Below are 21,333 nucleotides of genomic sequence, written 5' to 3' on the forward strand. Positions count from 1 at the left end.
TATTTTCCCCTATGGAAAACCTATCAATGTAACAATTTGTTATTTCTTTACAGTTCAGTAACACAGTGAAGCAACATCTGAGGCTTTTAACTTGAATTTGAATTTGACTTACAAATGTGACTCCAAAAATTATTTTCATCTGCCGTGATTCTTTTTTTACTGAAAGATTGCAAAAAGAAGCTTGTTTTTGTTCTGATTATCTCCCAGGTTAAACGATGGATTTCAGAACTTTCAGCTAGTGCTCAAATGCAGCAGCTTTTACTGATCCTTTCCTGCTGGCTTTGTGATATTCTCCTCATGGCAGCATCCTCTAGCAGAAGTTTATCACTGGGTTTGCTAATCTGTTAGACAGACCCTGTCTGTAACACGCTTTCCTTCTTCCTCCAGCGCCTGTGGCTCCCAAAATTACCTCTGTGGAATATTACAACCACCTTTTGTACGTCACCTGGACCTATGGAGGGGATGGCCCTGACCTCTCTCATTCCAGGATGCTGCACTGGATGGTCATTGCAGAAGGAAAGAAAAAAATCAAGAAGAGTGTAAGTAGCAGTGTGGAAGGTGGGTGGTGTTCATCTCCTTGGGCTTTTTTTCTTTTTTTTGATGAGTTTTTGGTTGGTTGGTTTGTTTTTCTGAGCTGATAACTCAGTAAAACTTTGACAACTCGGATAATTTTGTATTACTAAGTTCCAGCAAGTTTGGTAGAAGTCAATAAAAGTTATTTCCCAGTGTTAGCATGCACTTCCAGAGACCTGAGCTCTCAAAACAGCCAGTGGGCAAAGTGTTTCTGTAGTGATCCAGTGAAGGTGTTGGTAATTTATGTAATTATTAATTTATGTCATTGAAAAAGACCCTAGAAACTTCTCAGCTTCAGACAGTAAAACATAAAGAGTATTCTTATATACAGATATGGCATTTTCCATTTTTATTTGTTAATAAACAGAATAAAATGCTGGCTGAGTTTTTTTAGTTCATTCCATTGTTGCCTCCCATTTTCTGACTTTATCCTCATAAATTTTGTGTTCTTCATTTTATGTTTAAGTACAAGTTCCACTAAATGATGGGCTGAAGGTTTCACCCAGAATGTGTGCACTTAGAAAACTTGCTAGGTGCTGAGGTGTGCTCTTGGTACATTCTGTTGAACATTTGGAAAACTGGAGGTGTATTTTTCAGCAGAAGTGCAAATTGATCACCAATTTTCTTTTGGATTTGTGTGGACCATCCTCACTTTCATTAGAGTCCTTGTGGCTGCAGGAATGCACCCATCTGGAGCTTGTTGCAACATGAACGTAATTATATGATTATATGATTAATTATTGATAATTATATGATTAGGAGAAGTGATAATCTTTCTGAGCAGCAGGAACTTTCAGGATTTGGATCCTTACTTCAAACAAGGAAGAAAACTAGTTTTTAATTTTTGTCATTTAATAATGAAATATTCTATCAATTGAATTCCCCCCCCAAAAAAAAAAAAATCACAATGATATCCCTCTCTTTTCTTCCTTCATGTTTTCTGTAAGCTTATTATTCTTTCAGGAAAAATCTGATTTCTCTACCGTCTAACTTCACTGAATGTGAAAATTGTAGATTAAACAAATATAAAATAAACATTTAATATGAAAATATAAATAAACCCAAAATTGAATATGTAATTTTAGATTAAACAAAAGATTAAAAGTAGAAGGTAACTACAATATAGTATATCCATAAATAAAACTATAAAACTTTAGGGATGTCTTTACAAATGTTTGTCTTTATATTCCTTGTAAGACAATGGAACACAGAGGATATTCTTTAGGAAAATCCTGCAAGAACCTACCTATTTATAGCTAACTTTTATGGTTCTGTTCAAATGGATAAATAATAGATACATGCTTGCAGATATCAGACCTGTTCTCCCAAGCTCTGTTAGTCACTTTCAGAAATTGTTTCCTTTAAAACACATACTATACTGTAATATCAAAATATAATTTTATGATGATTGTTAATATGGTTGTTTTTCTTGTGGCTTTATTGAAATAAGTAGGTTACACTGGCAGAAGATGTTGCCTTTTTCTTCCTGCTCCCTCTGTATTTCCCAAGACTCCACAGAAGTTGGTCAGTTTTTAGAGAAGTGATGAAAATTATGTGCAAAGCCCTATTGTTCTTTATTTAGAACCATCAGTTTCTCTTGCATCTGAAAGCTTCAGCCTGAGAATTAAGTGAAAACCAGCATGGGATTCCTGAGTGGGCCCTTTATAGATAGTCCAGAAATGTCCTGAAAGCTGTGTGTTCCTGTTTCTGCATCCTGCTCCATGGCTCTGGAGAAATGGGAACATTATCCTAAAATAAAAGGAAGAAGTTGTTTACTCTCAGTCTTTTGAGGCTCAGCTCAGTTTTGGGGTCTGGCTTTGAACTTGCAGATGATTGAAATCAGACCCTGAGATCCCTTGTCAAGTCAGCAGGTCTCCAAGAGGTGTTGGGCTTGCCCAGATGGATTTAATTTTCAGGTCTGCAGGATGTAACAAGGCTTGCCTACACATGGCTTGTGTGCTCCTCTTTGAGGTGTCTGACCTGATTTAAATTCCTCTAAAATTGCAATGGGCTCAAGTCCATGGCTCGTTTGGCATTGTGCACAACTGGAGAAATCTAGATGCTCTCAGTGGCGTGAGGGAGAATTCATTTTTTTTCTTTATAGAAAGTGCAGCCTGAAATTCTCTTCCTTCTGCCTCGTGCTCTTCTGGTTTTGTGGCTGGTGCCAGTGGGAACTGGTTGATGTCACGAGCCTGGAGCACGCAGGGGACATCAGCAGTGACACACGGGGTTTCCCTGGGTGGCCAGGGTGATTTCAGCAGGCTGCTGTGTGGTTTGGGTCCCATTTAAGCTGTGCCTCTTGATGTCCAGGTGACACGCAACGTGATGACTGCAGTGCTGAGCTTGCCTCCAGGGGACATCTACAACCTCTCAGTGACTGCCTGCACGGAAAGAGGCAGCAACACTTCCATGCCCCAGCTTGTGAAATTGGGTAAGGCGTGCTTGTTCCTAAATTATTAACTCACCCCACTCATCTGGCTGTAAAGCAGCTCTGTCAGCACACGCAGCACCTTCCCTGTTTCACTCAGAGCCCCTTTCTTTTGCAAAGCTGTAATTTTCACCTCACCTTGCTGTGAAGATTGTCTCATGCCTGTGTGTGTGAAGCTGCTCTCCTAAAATGGCTCAAGAGGAGCAAGAGTGGCAAAATCTGACTGTAAGTGGAAGTAGGAGAGTGGAAATCACTTAGTGCCTTGCTGAGAGAACAAGTGAACTTCATGGCTGCTTGCCTGAGGTCTTGAGCACATGTAGGTTTTGAGAATGGCAACTCAGACCTCACAGATGAACTTTTCACCAAAAAGCAGAACCTTCTTTCTGTTTCTGACAAGCCTATTTCTACATCTCTGCCACTTGGTCTGCTTTCCCTCCTCTCTCCCTGGACATCTGCAAAGTCTTCCAACACCAAAAACTTCCCCTTAAATACAAATTAATGATAGCACTCTTTATAAAAATAGTTGGATTCATGAATGTGGAACCCAGCTTCATTTTAAGAGAAATATGTGTAATATACTCATAGAAACAAAAGAAAATTTGAGAGCTTGATCCTTAATGCCAGAGTTTCAACATAACTTTCTATCTAATATCTTTCTTTCCCTGGGAGGAAGACTGGACACTGCACCACTGTACCTTAATAAATTTTAGTTCTCTTTTGAATGCATGTGGAGTTGTTGAGCCCTGGGTAAACACTGAAATTTCCAAGTGCACCAAACTGCTTTCACAGGCATTAGCTCCACTGAGGAGGTGTGTAAGGAAGAGTTTGTAATTTCGGGGTGGATTATCCTCTCTACATGAATGATAATCCTTTCTGTGAGTCACCCAGAGAGAAGTGAATTTAAAGGACTCTGCAATTTCTAATTGGATTAGAGGTCTTGAAACAACCACTGCCCATTTATGTTTCTCAGAATTCTTACTTACAGTGCTGAGGCACACAGCACAGACTCAGCAATCTGAAGTTCTTGCAGGTCTTCTTACCAAAGGCAATACTTAAAAGATGTAGACAAATCCCTCAAGTTTTATTTTCCCTGTGCAAACCATATCCAATGTTTTCCCCATGCTGTGCCTGTGCAGTTCCATGTGTGTATTTGTTCCTGTGACTGAGTGGGTGAATATTTGGGGGTGAGTATTACCCCCTGCTAGCCCTGCCCAAATATTTTAGGGTGGTATTTCAAAGCACCAGCCAGCTTTGTCCTTCAGGCAGATCCACAGCCTTACTCCTGTGGTACACCCTGCAGCAGGGTTGTATCTTCCTGTTCTTTCCTACTATTGAAATTATTGAATTATTGAAATATTCATACTATTTATGAGTATTTTGCCCTTCAGTGACAACAAAGAAAAGGTGGAATGAGTTCCATTCCAGTGAACCCTTTCTAGACTTTTGGGTGTGGGGCTTTGTGTTGGATTGAGTTTGATTTTTTTTTTTTTTTTTCCTTTATAATGTTCGAACTTTGAATGGACAAAAGTGGGGCTGTTTTGCCAGAGGTTTTCCCTCTCTCTGCTTCTGAGGGGAGCAGTGGGAGTTGTAATTAGCAGTAGTGGAAGCTGACTCCAAGTGATAGACGACTCAGCACTTGGCAGTCACTGAAGCACTCCTGCCAAATGTTCTTCCCTCCACGATGTTTGCTTCATCCTGGCAGCATTCCACCTGCAGAAAAAACCAAGCCATTTGCTGGAAGCAAAAGGAGGATTTGCTTGGGACGCTGCCCAAATGCAAAGCTCGTATTTTAATTGAGGCCATTTTTTTTCACCTGGAGCGAGGGATGGAATGTGTTTCTGAGTCCAGGAGCAGATAGATGTGTGTCATTATGGGAGAGGGACATTTTCCTGTGCAGCACTGGGACAATATGTGCACTGCAGACACACGTGAATGTGCCTCAGTCCCTGCCCAGCTCTTTCCATAATGCCAATATGGCTTGGGCAGACTCCAACCCCAGAACACAAATCTGATTGTTTCAGGATCAGACACGTCTCCAAAATGTCTATAACTACTTGAGCAAGTCCCTTGTGCCAAGGTTCCTATGACAGCATCTCACGGAGTGAGGGTAACAAATTATTTGTGAAAGGGGAAAAAACCAACCCAGAATGTTCTTGTGCATCACCCATCGTATGAAGTGTGTCAGAATCCTGAAATCAGGTCATTGTTTGAGAATTACAGCTTTAATTAAACACCCACAGAATGCAAGATCTGAGAACTGTGCAGAAAAACCCAACTTTTACAGTCTGTGAAGGCAAAGCAGAGCAGCCCAGGAGGCCTGAGGTGTGGAAGGCCAGGGATTGGCAGTACCCATCATGTGAGGTCATCAGGATGAAAATCAGGACCAAATATTGGTGTTTAAATAATACTGAGGAGAAGTCTCTCTCATATTATCACTAAGCTTAGGCTCTTTGCTCCTCCCCTGCCCCTCAAGCTCTTCCCTGCTGTTCTGTGCTCTCCAGTGCCCAGGTTGGTTTGGGGGTGGTCACAGTGAGGGGTGTAACCCTCACTACGGGGGTGCAGAGGCAGGGATGGCCCTGGAGGGGCCAAGGGGCCACTGGGTGTGGGGACAGGGGTGTGAGTGCACCATCCATGGGTCACAACATTTCTGATACCACCACTCCCAGGAGAGCCTCCATCTGTCCCTCTGGTCATAGGGTTGTCCCCTGCCCCACAGACTCTATTTGTTTGCCTGTTGTCACTTCATCCAGCACAAAAGCAATGAAAATTAAACTAATTAATTGAGGACCTCTGGACTTCTGGATCTCTGCAATCCTACAACTCGTGGAAGGCAACACAGATCCAGTAGCCCTTAAATGTGAGCCAGAGGGGGAAAAAGAAAAAAAAAAAGACTAGTTGTTTTTTTTTTTAAACTGATAATTGGCTAAATATTTCCTCTGCTGCAATTAAAGGAACCAAGGCAGTCATTCCTTGTGGGAAGCTGCTTCTTTGCAGTCTCCTGGGCAGGCCTTGTGAAGAAAAGCCTTCTCAGGCCAAATGTGTTGCTAACAGGTGGACAGTGGTCTTTTCTGAAAGAGTTCCTCTTAAATTGTTCTATTAATAGAATCCACTGATCACCCTCAAACAAGGGCTCTGCTGAGAGGGGAAGTGAAGTAATTATCCATCTGTCCAAATATAGAGTGGTTTAAATAGAGAAGAAAAACCAACACGCTTCATCATCTTCCCATTTTACAGTGGTAGTTTGTCATCATGAGAGGATTTACACTGCTAGACTTTATCTGAAGGAAATGAAAGATAGAAGGGCATCAGGCATTGCTTTAAAATTTTTTTCATTTTTCTCATTTGTCTGGAAACTTAAAGATAAGCTTAATGAAAGGAGATTTTTCTCTTACACCAGAGCCAGCCCCTCCAAAATCACTGTTTGCTGTCAACAAGACTCAGACCTCCGTGACTCTGCTGTGGGTGGAAGAAGGAGTAGCTGATTTCTTTGAAGTCTACTGCCAGCAGGCTGGATCTGGCCAGGAAACAAAAGTCCAGGTAAACAAAAGCCCACCTCTTCTTTGGGGTCCACTCTTCATCCCAGAATCAAACTTTTAAAAGCTAAACTGCTAAAGTACACTTCAAATCCTGAAATATTTGAATTTTTTTGCAGTATTAAGGTTGACCTGTGTCTCATTGATGAGATTCTGTAACTGGTTGGAGAGAAGCTATGTGCATCCAGCAGTGCCAGTGGAACTGGCTGCACGTGGGAATGGCTCTGGAACACTGAAAAACCTAAAAGGGCACAAAAACTAAGGGAAAGCCAATGAGCAAGGAGGGGAAAAGGGTCAGGGAGCCTCATAAGGAATGGGGAAAATAGACATGTTTAGATGCCATGAGATTTCTGATACAGTATCTAATTATTTCTGGAATACTTTGAGTTCCTGGTTTTGAGATCTGTTAACTGAGGTTCAGTAGGAGCCTCCTTGCTATTCAAAGGGCACTTTTATGCAAATGTGGCTGCTCCTCATGCATTTTATCTCAGGATAAAATATTTATTTCCTGCAGGACCCACCCCCTGAGCCTCACATACGAACCTCCTTTTCTTTCTGTCCAGTCATGTACCTGTGCTCAGCAGCCAATTTAAATATTTAGTATTTAAACAGGTAATGCTGTTCAGTGAAAAACAGAGAGCAGAAGTAGCTTTAATTCCTTGACATTCAATACTGTGCAACTTGTGAGGTTTACTTTGTGCTTTAGCTGATGGCATAATGAATCATTCTGATTACATGCCACAAAACATTGTTCTCTCACGGGCACTGTGACACGTAATGGGGAATCACTCAGAAAGAAGTGAAAAATCACCTACTTAAACCACTCATTACCACAAAAGACTTGCACACTCCATAATCCTATGGAAGATCAGTCTGAATTATTGAATATTCTTTTTAAATCAAGACGGACAATGACTAAAGGAAAAAAAAAAAAGCTTAAATGCACTTTTGGATAGTTTAGATTCCACGTTGCTGCTTTTTTCACACTGAATAGCAAACGTTGTGAAGTCACCATCATCACTTACCAGATTCAAAATAGTGATGGGATCAGGCAAGGAAAGCACCAGAGGATTTGCAACTTCAGTTCAGAGCAGCTCTGCTTTAAGAAGATCAGGAGAAGACTGCTGCATTTGGCAGAGGCCTCAGTGGGGTCCCATTTGTGGATGGGAACATCTGGCACTGGATAATGCACAGAGGTTGTCAGCTCACTCCTCTTTAGGCTCATCACTCTTTTCTGTCTCCATGAGGAACTGGGAAGGGCTCCTTTCTGAGCTGCAGGAGGGGATGCTTTCCAAGTAAACTGGTGAAAGTTCTTTCTGATTTTCCCTTTTTTCTGATGTTCATGCTAATTACATGAACGTTTTTGTCCCTTTTTGCCATCTTTAAGTCAGTGGAATGAAAAGCAACAGCTTTCTGATTTTGAGCATCTTGGATTTGAGTGGACTAATTTAAATTTCTCAGAGGGGAAAATGGAAACACCCAACCAAGTCCAGTTGCCAAATGGCTCTTCCTTTCAGCTCAGGCAATAAAAGTCTCCTCCCTTGCACTCACGTGGCTGTGATTTCATCTGCACCATGCACCTCAGAATGGCTCTGCAACAGGAGCTGAGCACTGGGCCCTGACTGACAACAGGCTCTTACAAATATCCAGTGCTTGGGACTCGTTACAGCATCTTACATCCCCACCTGGAGTGGGTCCATTCATAAAACTTCTCCTTCCTTCCCTTCTAAACCACTGGCTCAGCATCCCTGTTTTTACAGCTGTAACCCACCTCTGGTTCTGCTGCACAGTCCAGAAAACCAAGGGCCTTAAGGATCTCTTACTTTAAGTCAGTGCATGTGTTGTTCTTGCTGTGTTTGTTTCTCTTGTTCCATCAGCATTTAAAATCCACAGAAGCGTTCACAGGGGTCACAGTAATTAACACATTGTATAAATATGTTATACAGAGTAAGAAAAACTGAGGTGCAGGATGTGTAATTAATAATTATTACCAAAAAGCATTGCTCTAGCTTTGTTTTTCACCTTGACAACTCAAAAGGGCTCACAGGTCTCCACACCCAAAGGAGCTGCCTGAGAGGCAGAGACGACGTGCATTCAAATCAGGATTGTGATTTCACTCATGGCAGAGGTTGTGACTGCCTTGGCTGCTCTTTGTATAAAAATAACTTGGTTTTCCTGCTGCCTGTGTGGCTTAGAAACCAAAGCTCGTGAGCTGTGCCCACCTCTGGGATGTCCTGGAGGTCACAGGGCCTTCCCCTACCAACCCACTCTGGGGCACGTGTCCCTCCCTCCCCAGGGCCCTGGGGTGCTCTGGGGTGTCCTTGCAGCTGCATTCATCCCCATTCCTCTCCCCTTTCCTGCCAGACTCTCTGCCTGTTGTCAAGGGCAGGCCCTGGGTACCTTTCCTGCGTTCCAAAGCGCTGATTTCTCTCACCAGATCTGACTTTGCGTGCCGGCCCTACGTAAAGCAAATTTTTGCATTTAATGGGACAGAAAACAAACTCCTCTCTCTCTGTGTGCTTCCCCCTGTCTGCAGGAACCTGTCACCGTGTCCTCACACGTGGTGACCATCTCCAGCCTGACCCCTGCCACGTCCTACAACTGCAGCGTGACCACCTTCAGCCACGACAGCCCCAGCATCCCCACCTTCATCACCGTCTCCACCATGGGTGAGCAGCGCTGCCCTGCCTTCCTCTGCTGCTTTCTTCCTCTTCCTCACCCAGCTACATCTCTTCCCCCTTTGTTTTCTAAAGCTGCCCTCTGTAACGCTGGCCCCAGGGGTTGTTTGTGCCATGCAAGGCTGCCAGATGTGCGTGGGATGGGGGAGCAGCTTTGGGAAGCCCTGAGAAGAGGCTCTTCCCACTTGGAAAAAACCTAAACTGGGGGCTCAGTTCTGTTCTGGGTTTTAGAAATCAGGGATTTAATTTGTGGTCTCAATACTAAATATTGGGGCACTGCTTGATGATGTTTATGGAGAAAAATGTTTTCTCAGCCAAGCCCAAATAAGAGGAAAAACACATTAATAAGCTGTTAAGCTTATGCTGCATTCAGCAGAGAAGTAAAAGATAAGAAAGATCCTCTACAGGATCTTCAGCAGTCACAGGAGGATCCCTGGGCATGTCCTTTTCCAGAGTAATTAAGCAATTTCAACCCAGCATTTTACAAAACCCCAGCTTCTGGGTCAGAAAAAGCACTGATTATTGTTGAGGAGCAACGTCAGAGTGGAAATGTGCTTTGGAGACATAGATGATGATGAATATCTGTATTTTGTACTACCTTCACCATTTTCCCTTGTGTTATAAATGTCAGCTAAAAAGGAAGAAAATAATAAATCAGAACATGTTAAAGTTTAACAAAAATGCCAGAGTGAAGTCATTTCCCCCAAGAAATTTTCTAAAAGCAATATCTACTCAAACTCTCCCTTTATCTCCTGTGGTAGATTTTTCTCTCTCTAACACTCCAGGCTCTTTGAGATAAGTTAAAAAAAAAATAGCATTATCAATGCTCAGGGAAAAACACAACAAAATAAAAATGTCAGTGCTTCTGAGCTGACTGAGAGTCATTTTCTGTGTGCACAGTCAGGGAGATGAACCCCAACGTCGTGGTCATCTCTGTGCTGGCCATCCTGAGCATCCTCCTGATCGGGCTGCTGCTGGTCACCCTCGTTGTGCTCAGGAGAAAACACCTACAAATGGCCAGGTGAGTCCAGATTTATATTAAATAAAAATAATAAAAAAATTCAGGCATCGACAGCAGTTCCAGCTGAGAGTGCTTTTGTGTGTGGGTGCTGCTGGAGGTGCTTGGGAACAGGGAGTCCTCAAGAGCATTTTTTAGCTGCTGTTGAGCTCATCTCCTTCTATCTCTCACTCTTGGCCTGACTGACAAGCCTCAACCTTTGCCTCATTTTCAGCTCTGCAGGGTTGAGCCCATGGGTGCAATCACTCATTACAAAAGGGCTGTGTCAGAAACACAAATGTGAATTAGGATCTGAGGCAAATGGCCATGAGCAGGACACCAAGGTTGTTTTTAAGTCTTTCACATGGTGTGGAACAGGAGATTTTTCCATATAAATAGAGAGTGTCTCTCTCACCCTTTGCCAGTCTTCACCAATCATTTGTACCTTGTGGATATTGAAATTCAGTTTCATTTTCTAGGTGGTCTTAGCTGCAACAGTTCACTTTGATGTGGGTTATGATCTGTGTGAGCTGTGGAAGTTTCCCCAAACTTTAGAGATTTGGTTTACCTATTGTTTTTGAAGGTTTCACAGAGTCTTTGTCTTTTTAATCTGTGTAATACATTTTATATTAATTTACTGTGTCAAGGAAGGAAAACATTTCATGTAAAAACAAACTTACATAAAAAAATCTTGTATTTAGCAGCCCAGCAGATGCTGCATTTTGTGTTGTGTCTTGTTCATGTATTCCATGCAACAGATGATCACATCACACATATTTTTCAGGTTATCTTTTTAAGAAAACATGATGGGGTTTGTTCCTTTTACATATAATTGGCTCTGTGAAAATCCCAGCTAAATTAATTCTTTCCTATTTAATTACTGTGCAGCCAGCCCAAGGCTTTTTCTCTTCCTCACTGCTTGTAGCCCACAAGATAAACACCCCAGAAGGAAATTTAAAAAATAAATCCAGTAAGAAGCTGCGAGCAATTGTTTGCTTAAATCAAGAAAATAGTCAAGTTAGTTTATAATTCCTAGCTAAAAATATTGTACTTGTGATAAAGACACTACTAGAATGTCATTCAGGATTTTTTTTCTTTTTCCTGCAGTTATTTTTGTAACTCAAAATTACCTATAATTATCCTGTGAAAAGGGCACAATTAAACAACTTCTCCTTAGAGTGGGAACAGTGAATATTTAGTATAGAAAAGTAAATATTTAACCTGTGTATTGAGCCCAGAAACCATTGCTAGTGCCAGGCTATGGAAAACACAAATCTGGACAGAAGATAAGGTCTATTCGAGAATTTCATTCTTTTGAAGCATTTTTAGGCAATTTGATCTCAGCTAATGTTGAACATTTATTGGTTTTGGACAAGTAGGTTAAGGGGTTTTAGTTCTGTTCATTACAGATTATCTCAGACCTGGCACAGATGTGAGTGTTCAGCCCTTCCCTGCAATGCCAAGATCTCTGTTAAATCAAGCTCTTTGCAAGTGTTGTAAATCCAAAAATAGTAACTTTTACCTAATTTTCTTCCTGGAACAGGGAGTGCGGGGCTGGGACCTTTGTGAATTTTGCATCCCTAGAGAGAGATGGGAAGCTCCCCTATAACTGGTGAGTGCTTGAAGCAAAGTTTATGGGTTTTCCCCATCTCTGCTTTTTGGCAAATGTTATCTGTAATCTAAAAGTTCTTGTTTTGTATGTCATTGCTGTCCCTCTTTAGAATAGAACTACTAGGCCTGGTAATTTCGTATTTTATTCCTCAAATGTATTTTATTTCTTGAATGATGACTGAAGACATGAATTCTGTCCCCTGCTGTTTTTACTAGACAATGATGTATTTGTATGTCAGCCAAGCTGCATAGATGTGTTTTGGGAGGATATTTTTTTTTTGCCTTTCTCTTACAGACTTATTTTTGAAATAACACAACTGTAGAAACTTGATCTATAAAGTCATTAGCACTTCCATATATTTACATCCAGGAGTAAGCTTATTTGTAGATGACTAATTACCAACTGTCTTCATACAGTGCCTTTAATTAATATTTCCTTACATTACAAGAGAAGGACAAGCCAACTCAAATATATACTGCAACTTAATGCTCAGTGCTGTTGAAAAAATAACAAAAAATCCTCTAAATCTGTATTTCTAGTCTAGAAAATCACCTGCAATGGTTGGAGGCACTGATACAGACTCTAAATCATCACTGCCACCATCAGCTGAAGTATTTGAACAAAGAAAATCTGTGGGGTTAGTCTTTATAGAAGAAAGAGGCTCTGAGAGCTACTGTGGGGTCATTTCCACTGCTGTTTTGATAACCAAATGAGTGGTGATGACAGACCCAAGGTTTACTGTTCTGGTGTTGGCAATGCCTGCAAAAACCTCTTCTCCTTCAAGGCAGGTGCAAACACAGACATTCACAAGCAAGACATCAGCCCCATTGCAGTAGCTCAGGAATATTTTTCATATTTTTCCATGTTTTTTTTGCCTTTACACCCATGCTCAGCTTTGCTGGCAGCCAAGAAGTTGGAAAGAAAGGAAAAGTTGGTGCACAGGGAGCTGCTTCCATGATCCCACAGGACACAGGCTGCCAGCCAGGCTGGCTCTCAATGGATTGACACTGCACCAACACACTTTTTCTAATAAACCTGCAAATGTTGTCAATACCTCACTGTGCTGCTAATTAACTGGATATTCAGCAAGTTTCACTTGCTTTAATAGCAGCCAGCTGTATGCAGTACAAAGGAAACCATCCCTCAGCTTCTCCTGCTTGGACTGTATTAATGACAAAAACAGTCAGGAGATCAAACACTCATGTTAATTAAATGGCCAAGCTTGAATTAAATTATTAAACTAGCAACAGACATTATTAAAACAATAAGAGGTGGGGTTTTTTTCTTTTTTAATGGGAAGGGAATTAGGTTTGGATGCTTGATTTAGTGTATATATATATATATGTGTGAGTGTATATGCATATGTGTATACATACATAAATTAAGTTATAAAAATATAAAAGGAGGAAAGCATTCCTGCTTAATATCTCCACTTTTTTTTTTTGTAACTGAAGGCAGTTATCTTATGGTCCTTTTTTCTCTGAGAGTTGTTTTGTGTGCCTCTGTTGTCTAATGTCAAGGCCAGGTTCCCAGTCCATCAAGGCAGCCAGGTGGGAAATATGGCCCTAAAAACACAGAGAAGGATTGGCTCACTCCAGGGATTTAGCCAGGGAGATTCCATGGGGAAGCTCAGCAGAGTTTTCAGGATTTCAGCAATCTCTGCATCTCTTTCTTTTCATTAAGTTGTTCTGTATGCCTGAGCAGGATGTGAAAGATGCATGAATGCAGAAAAATAAACAGTATTGCATTTATCAGGCAATTACATATTTTTCATATGTCGAATAAAATCAATTGTTTTAGCTGTCAGAGCTCCTAGTCTGTGAATATAAATGAGTTTGCATTATGTTAGCCAGTGATTTGATAAAGTGTGGAAAATTCTTGTGAGGACTGACAAGGAAAGAAGCTCAGGCTTGAATAATTCCTTCTGCCTCTGCAGGCAGGAGGAAATAAAAGCCTCATGTGGAGTTTCTCAAAGGAAAGAGAAGTATTCCAGCAACTTCTCTGTCCCAGCCTGATGGAAACCTCTGTGGCACCAGAGACTTGTGTATGGAAACCCAAATTTCATCCTCAGTCCAGCCCCGTAGAAACTCAAACAACAAATGAGCCTCAAGGGCCTGACCCTGCAGTTTTTGTGGTGTGTGATGGACCAGAAAGGGCTCTGACCTCTGGCTGAGCCACAAAACTCCTGCCAAAGCCTGGGGAAGGTGCCCTGCAGAAAATGCACTGCCTGCCTCCTCTGCAGCAGCAAAACTCATTAAAACATCACTTGGAGTTTTCACTGCATGGGCAGAAGATTTCCTCCCTGGCTGGAAGATTGAGATTAGAGATGATTCCATTTGACATGACTTATTTATCAGGGAAAACACAGTGCCCACCAGCTTCCTAAGGGCCAAGGGCACTGAGCAAGGAAATTTAACTTTGTGCTTCCCCTTTAGAACAGAAGGATGCATCACTTTTAAGGCAGCAGATTTTCTGATGGGGAAAAGCACACTGAGGGTGTATTTGATTAAAAAAACCCTACTACTGGAGCCAAGTTTGTTTAAGTTTCATGAGTTTTTCATATATGCAAAGTGCCTGAAGCCCACTTCACCAATAGGTAGAACTGGCCTGAGTGGGTTCCCTGAATTAATGCACAGCAGAACCTGGTAAACAGTTGGCAAATAAAGAAGTTTACAATGGTTTTGTACTCATATTTCCTTTAGCCTCAGTAAAATCTGCTGTGGATAGTTATTCACAGAAACCACAGGTAGAAGGACTGCTCAAGCAATGAATATTTTTCATTTTATGAAAAATAGGTTTAGATGAAAACCTAAGAAAAAGATTAAGGCACTGCAAAATGTTATTATGGATGCCTTGAGGAGTCTGACTCAATAAAGACTGTTAGGAGACAACAGAAGCATCTGAATTTATCTCCAATCTAGATCTTCTGAAATCCACAGGATCACTTGCAGGAACAAATGTGGGAGATGATTGTAGCTGTATGTGATAAAAACAAACCATATCAGTACTGAATATCTCAAAACATTGAAAATTGGCTTAATAGCACCTATGCAATGGCTGGAAATCTGTCCATGATATTTTCCTACCCACTTTACTCTCTGAAAATTAGGAGTAACAGGCCTGAATCAATATGATAAGACATATTTATTATATAACATAGAATTTTGTGTTGGATAGCTGAAAATCCTGCAGGTGGAGGAGTAAAAATTCTAGGGATGCTAGTAATATTCTTAGGAAGTAAGTAAGAAGTAGGATTTATGGGTTTAGCTGATTTTTAAAATAGAATTTGCTGATCTCCTGATTTCTGTTTGTCTTACTAACTCCACACTTTTTCATCTTTATGTATGTTATTTATTAATGCTCACAGGCGTAGAAGTGTATTTGCTTTCCTAACTCTGCTACCCTCATGCCTTTGGACTGATTATCTTTTGGCATTTTATGTTAATCCTTGGTAAGTGATTTACTTGTTTTTCCATATGCAATGTGTGAACAATGTGAATTTCTATGACATGAGAGACGTGTGGTACCTTTGTTCTCAAACTGGGCAAAGCTTTTGAAGATACAATTTCCTTGGAACACGGACTGTGAGGATGTGGGTATCAAAGTATTTGCTACCCTGCTTCATCTGGTTTGTCTGTTTATTCTCCAGCCCATTCTGGTATTAAAAAGCTAATCTTACAGTGGTCATCAAATCCATTTCATCACTGTCTTTGCAATTTTTGCTGCTTCATTTTAAGTCCTGGCTCCTCCTGTCCTGGTTATTTCCATGTTCATTGCCTGGCACTGACTTCTGCTGCTGCTGTGCTATTACTAAAATTGCTGATTGTGCCCCACCTGTTTGGTGTGTGATGTCAAATACGTTTGTTTTTCAAAGGTGCCCTTATGCTCTCCTGACGTCAGTGAAAGTTTTGTTTTTGAAAAAAAACCAATTCACTGAGAGTGGATACAGTTAGGAGTCCCAAAGAGTAAAAACAGGGTCACTGTGTGCACACCTCATTGTGTATGTGTGCATATTTAATGCTTTAGTCTGTAAATAATATATAAGGATTTAGTAAAAACCAATTGTTTTCTTGAAAATACCCCACAAAGCCACTCGTCCACATCTCATTGTGTATGTGTGTATATTTAATACTTTAGTCTGTAAATAATTTCTAAGGGTTTAGTAAACACCTTATTGTTTTCTTGAAAATACCCAACAAATCTACTCGTCTACTTAGAACCAGAATTGTTTTACAAACCACTTAACAAATAATTATAATTGACTGTGACCCAAAAATGCCTAATTCATATAAAGAAACTTGAGTTCCTGATGGTCTTGGGTCCAAGTTTTAGGGTTTTACAAAAAAAGGTGGTACTGAGGTTAAGATTTTAATTCCCAAGTGTTTTCCCTGGTCTTACCATGAGGCACCAAAGCCCTGGCAGGCAGAGATCAGCAGGGATTTTTGAGACTGATTTTCCTGGAGTCACAGTGGGGCTGTAGAAAAACCCATCCAAATTTGGATGTTAAATTGGCTTGGTGCTCATGTGGTGTAAACTCAGCTAACTCTGGAGCTCACAGAGGTGGGGGTCAGGCAAGCAGGTGATTATTTTGATTATTTTATTTTGGAGGTCACACTGAGCTCTCTTGGCTGGTCAAGAAGCCCAGAGTGGCCACTGCCAATGGCACTGCTGCAAAAGTGTTGTCACCTTTCGTCCCTCTGCCTTTTTGCTTTTATTATTATTATTTATTTATTATTAACTCACCTTTCCAGATGCTCATCTCCCCTCAGACGCTTCCCCTTCAGTCAATCCACCTGTTTTAGTCTAGATGATTGAGTTTACAGGAGCTGAAGTGCAATGAGATGAGATTAATCCCTCTCTTTGGATTTTAATCTGTAGAGTAAATGGAATAACAGATGAAACACCAGCTAATGTTTCAAATGCTTCTGTTTTGCACACAAGCTGGGTTCAAATATTTATGAACATTCAGGAAACAATTGCAATGCTAAGAAACAAAGGCCTCTTGGGACTATCCAAGCACATGAAATTCTTGCTGAGAATTGTGTGCCAATTATTTGTTTTATTGCCTCTTGAAGTGTCCCTTGGAGAAGCATTCTTAGAAGTATTCCCATCATAAAGAGTATTTAGGTTTTCTTTTTTTCCTTTTCAAATTAATTCTTATGTGCCTGACATTAAAAGGTTTATCATAGTCACAGGGGATAGAGATGTGCTGAATAATTTAGTGGAATTTACTTTAAGACTTCAAAAATATCTTTGAAGATGGAAAATAAATACTGTTTGTTTAGGTGTACAGTACCTATGAATGTACAGATAACATGATAGGCTGAAGAGGTTTATAATATTTAATCTCCACATTAATATAAAGCTGATATTGCCATAGCTCTTGGTAATTCTGCAGGCAAAGCTCCTCATCTAAATGGAAATGTACTTTGACAAAGTAACAAAATTACTACAGGTTGTGGCTGCTCCAGAAACTGAATATTTTGTAAAATTTAATTTTGGAAAGTAGTCCTTTATTGATTTTTAATGTAATTTCTAAACTTAACAAGGTGGAAAAATAAAAAAATACTCCTCTTTTAATATTTCTTTCTGTATATTTTCATTATTTAGAATTTAAAAGTCTTCTCCTTTAATTTACTAATTGAAGTAAGTGAACCAAGTGATCTGGACATAATTTTCATATAACTATGAAATTAAAAATAGAGTCATTAGAATGTGAAAAATGAACAGGTAGTGTTTAATGCCCAGGAATTAAAAAATGACACTACTAAAATTCCTTCTGAGTAAGCAAGAATCTATTTGAGCTCTGTGGCTGATGGAACAGAGGAGATCAGTATTTTTAGGCCTCTAGCCAAGTTATTCCAGGGTGCTTGCTTTGTGTATTTAATCTTATTTTTGCTTCACTTCTTTGTGGCAAAAACAAAATGAACACACCCCCCTCCAAAAACCACCTGGTGGTAGTTGGTGTAGGGCGGCTCTTAAATCCAAAACTTTGGGTTTTACTGCTGAACACACTCAGAAACCTGCTCCCCACTGCTGCTAGTGAATGAGATCACTCATAAATCATTGTTTTACATGACTGCCACAATTATCCCTGGCTGTTAAAAGGCAGGTAAATGATCTAAGGTTTGAGTCCAGCTGAGGTCAGTAGGGTATTTGCCATTGTTTTTATTTATCATCATAAGCAGGTTATGGGACAGGCCCTTTGTTTTCTGCTTCACCTTTCCTCGAATTTGCAAGTGGTGGTGTTGTCCCTTTGCCCAGCAGATGCCTCTCATTCCCAGTTGCTCTCCTGTCTTGACACCAAATTTCCAGGCTCAGCTGGGGCTCAGCCCCAGCCCACCCAAATCCAGGGGTCAGGATTTACAGGGCTTTTTGTGGGCACAGCTTTTCCTTTTCAATGGCAGGTCATTCTCAGAGCCACAGAATGGGATATGAATCCCACTGGGGCCAACAGAAATGTTATTATCAGCTTAAAATTGTCCAAATTATTATCAGCAATCTCCTCCTGAGTATAATGAAAAAATACACATTCTTAAATCAGCACTGTCTTTGATTGAAGGCTGTACAACTACTTAGTGAATGAAAAATGCTTCCTTTTCTTTTTTTTTTTTTTTTACAGGAGTAAAAATGGGTTAAAGAAGAGAAAGCTGACCAAGTATGTAACTTCTTTGATTCTTAAAGGAATAAGTCTTAGACTAAATAGGCATTATGGAATACATGGCATAGGGGTATTTCAGTTACTGATACAGAAAACTTCTTGATAGATGTATCCCAAGAGAGACACCTGAAAGCAGAAAACAAACAACAATTGGACAAAAACAATTCTGCTCGACAGATTGCAGTGAAACACACGAAATCAGTCATCAGGGAAAAGATCAATTATCCAAGTTAGGGACTTCCACGGAGCTTGTCCTTAGTTAAGAATTATAAATGTTGAAAAAGCTGGGATGCCTTTGTTTGTGTGATGCCTCCCTATTGACACGGGGCTCTCATTACAGTCCTTGCCAGAACATTGGCTCATTAACGCTAGCGGGTAAACAGGAGTAATTAAGTGGTGATAAGACAAGTTCCTTTGGGCATATTGCCTCCAAGTAAATGAGAAGATTGCTGTGTACATGCTTCAGCAGCTTGTAAATCAGAGTTTGATAATTAAGGGAGGGTAGATGTTTACCTGTGCTTCGTTACTCAGACTAATTATTGCTGCGTTGTGTTCAGGGGCTGTGCCTGCCTAACAGATCTCACCTAAAAAAAAAAAGGGTGGAAAGATGGCAGTCATTAATCCAAGGCTGATTTGTACCTACTGAAACTCTCCATGGTTTTGTGTAGTTATATACCACCTTTATTTTAGCCACCTTCTCTCTGGGAGGAGAGTTTGACTTTTAATTGCAAATGTGTATAGTTCTCAAGGCCAGCAGAGAAAGCAGCCAGGGCAGTGGCATCCAAAATGTAATACACCCACCCTTTGGTGGCCCTGAACCACCAGGCTTGTCCTTATTTCTCTCTAGCATTAACAGCTGCAAATAGATATTTATGACTTGAGAGTATTCTGGGGGAAAGAAATAAAAAGGTACCACAAAAATCAGATTTTTTTTTAACCTAATTTCTCTGTATTTTTCTTTTAAAGCCCTGTCCAGTTGGACGATTTTGATGGATACATCAAGGATATGGCCAAAGACTCAGATTATAAATTTTCTCTGCAATTTGAGGTAAATCTCTGAGGGTTCTGCCCTCTGCTACCTGCCATGCCCAGATGAGCTTTTTGGAGAGGTTAAGGCTGCATGGCATGCTCCTGTGTGCTCTGTGTTTGTCAGTCTGTGGTGCTGCTGGGCAGGCCAGTTTCCTTCCTCTTCTGCAGAATTAGAACTGGCCCTTGGTGTTGTTAAATCCTGCATTTAATAAATTTATTAGAGTGGATTATCACATTCAGTTTGAGTCAGCTGTCAGGAAAACACACTTGCTTTAAGTTTGGGACATGCTGGCAACCTGTATTAAATTTGGGATTTTAATGGCTTTATTTTATATATTCAATGTCCTTAATTTGAGAGGAAGCACTGAAATCAGGAAGTAGCATCAGAAATCTCTGTAAGAGCAAGGAGATTTTTCTAAGAGAAGTTCAGGTGCATTCTGTGGATTAGCTAAAATTTAAAGTCAGTTTAGTAGTATAGAACTAAACCCCATCCCGATCCTGGGGCTGTTTCCCAAAGTTTTAAACATGGAAAGGCAGTGGGGAGGACTCTCAGGAAGTTTCCATGATCCCTTCCTGACAGCAAATTCCCCTGATGCATGAAATATTACGTGTAACTCCTGAAGATGAAATAGGAATATCTCCCAAGCATTTCCCCAAGACTGAAAGCCACTTGAGGGCTTGAACAATCTCCTTTAGGTGGAGCAGAGGTGACCACCACAGAAATAACTTAGCAAGGCCCTGGTCTGGCAGGGTTTTGGCTGAGTGTGGGTAGAGAGGAGCAATTCTGAGTCACAGCCAGGATGTGTCGGCAACTCCAGGAGGAGAATCCCCAGCACTGCTTGGAGGCATCAACTGAGGAAAATCCGCGTCCTCCTGCTGCCAGTTTGTGATTTATGAGCGTTTTCTGCCTGCTGCCTGCCACGAGTAATGACAGAGGATCATTCTCTGGGTGTTTTTGAGGCTGACCTTGGCATTTTCCTTTCTGTGATCTCAGGAGCTCAAACTGATTGGGCTGGACATTCCCCACTTTGCTGCTGATCTCCCCATGAACCGCTGCAAAAACCGCTACACAAACATCCTGCCCTGTGAGTACAACACACCCCAACCCTGCTCACACCCCTGCAGAGGGAAAGAAAGGTTTCAATAAGAGAATTGGAGACCCAGATTTCCTAAGATCCATCCTATAATTCTGCTCTTACAGGGAACCAAGCAAGGGGTGGTTTTTTGTTAGCTTTGAGGAGATGTAGCTTGCTGGAAATGTTTGTCATGGCAAGAGTGTGGAGGTGGGAAACACAAAGTCTTTCATGCTGCTGAGTGGTGTTACTGTGCTTTTCTTAGGATTTTAATGAAATGTAAGGGACAGCACTTGGAGGGGTGTTTGCAGAACACTAATGATGCTGTGTCCGTGCAGTGAAGCAAACACTGCTTTTAGTCAACACAAGAATTTTCTAATTTTTTTAAAAGGTTATTTTTGCCCATTCCTGTAGGGCTAGTTTAAATTAACCTGGTTGGAGATGAGTGCCGTATTTAAGAAATGATTTTTTTCCCTGATTTCTTTTTCCTCTGGCAGATGATTTTAGTCGTGTGCGGTTGGTCTCCATGAATGAAGAAGAGGGATCTGACTACATCAATGCCAACTACATCCCTGTGAGTACAGAGCTCTGGGCTCCTGAAAACAGCACAATATTTCTTGGGAGCTCAGTCGTGCTCTCAGCATCTCCTTCGGATTCCAAATGTTTTGCTTACAGGGAACAGCCACCAAAAAAAAACAAAACAAAAAAACCCCAAAAAACAACAACAAAAAAAAACCCCAAAAAACCAA

The 21,333-nt window shown here is 40.9% G+C and overlaps 1 protein-coding gene across 1 annotated transcript in view; it reads left to right on the forward strand.

Moving 5' to 3' along the window:
• Nucleotides 1-21,333, forward strand: part of PTPRO (protein tyrosine phosphatase receptor type O) — a 211,244-nt gene that overhangs the window by 175,388 nt on the left and 14,523 nt on the right. Inside the window, exons 17-27 of the mRNA XM_063395156.1 lie at nt 388-539; nt 2,884-3,004; nt 6,399-6,538; nt 9,071-9,203; nt 10,113-10,233; nt 11,753-11,821; nt 15,189-15,272; nt 18,444-18,479; nt 19,449-19,530; nt 20,506-20,596; nt 21,082-21,158. Coding sequence (XP_063251226.1) covers nt 388-539; nt 2,884-3,004; nt 6,399-6,538; nt 9,071-9,203; nt 10,113-10,233; nt 11,753-11,821; nt 15,189-15,272; nt 18,444-18,479; nt 19,449-19,530; nt 20,506-20,596; nt 21,082-21,158 — 1,106 coding nt within the window. The remainder of the gene's footprint in view (nt 1-387; nt 540-2,883; nt 3,005-6,398; nt 6,539-9,070; nt 9,204-10,112; nt 10,234-11,752; nt 11,822-15,188; nt 15,273-18,443; nt 18,480-19,448; nt 19,531-20,505; nt 20,597-21,081; nt 21,159-21,333) is intronic.

Source organism: Prinia subflava, chromosome 4, assembly GCF_021018805.1.
Source record: "Prinia subflava isolate CZ2003 ecotype Zambia chromosome 4, Cam_Psub_1.2, whole genome shotgun sequence".
Lineage (NCBI taxonomy): Eukaryota > Metazoa > Chordata > Aves > Passeriformes > Cisticolidae > Prinia > Prinia subflava.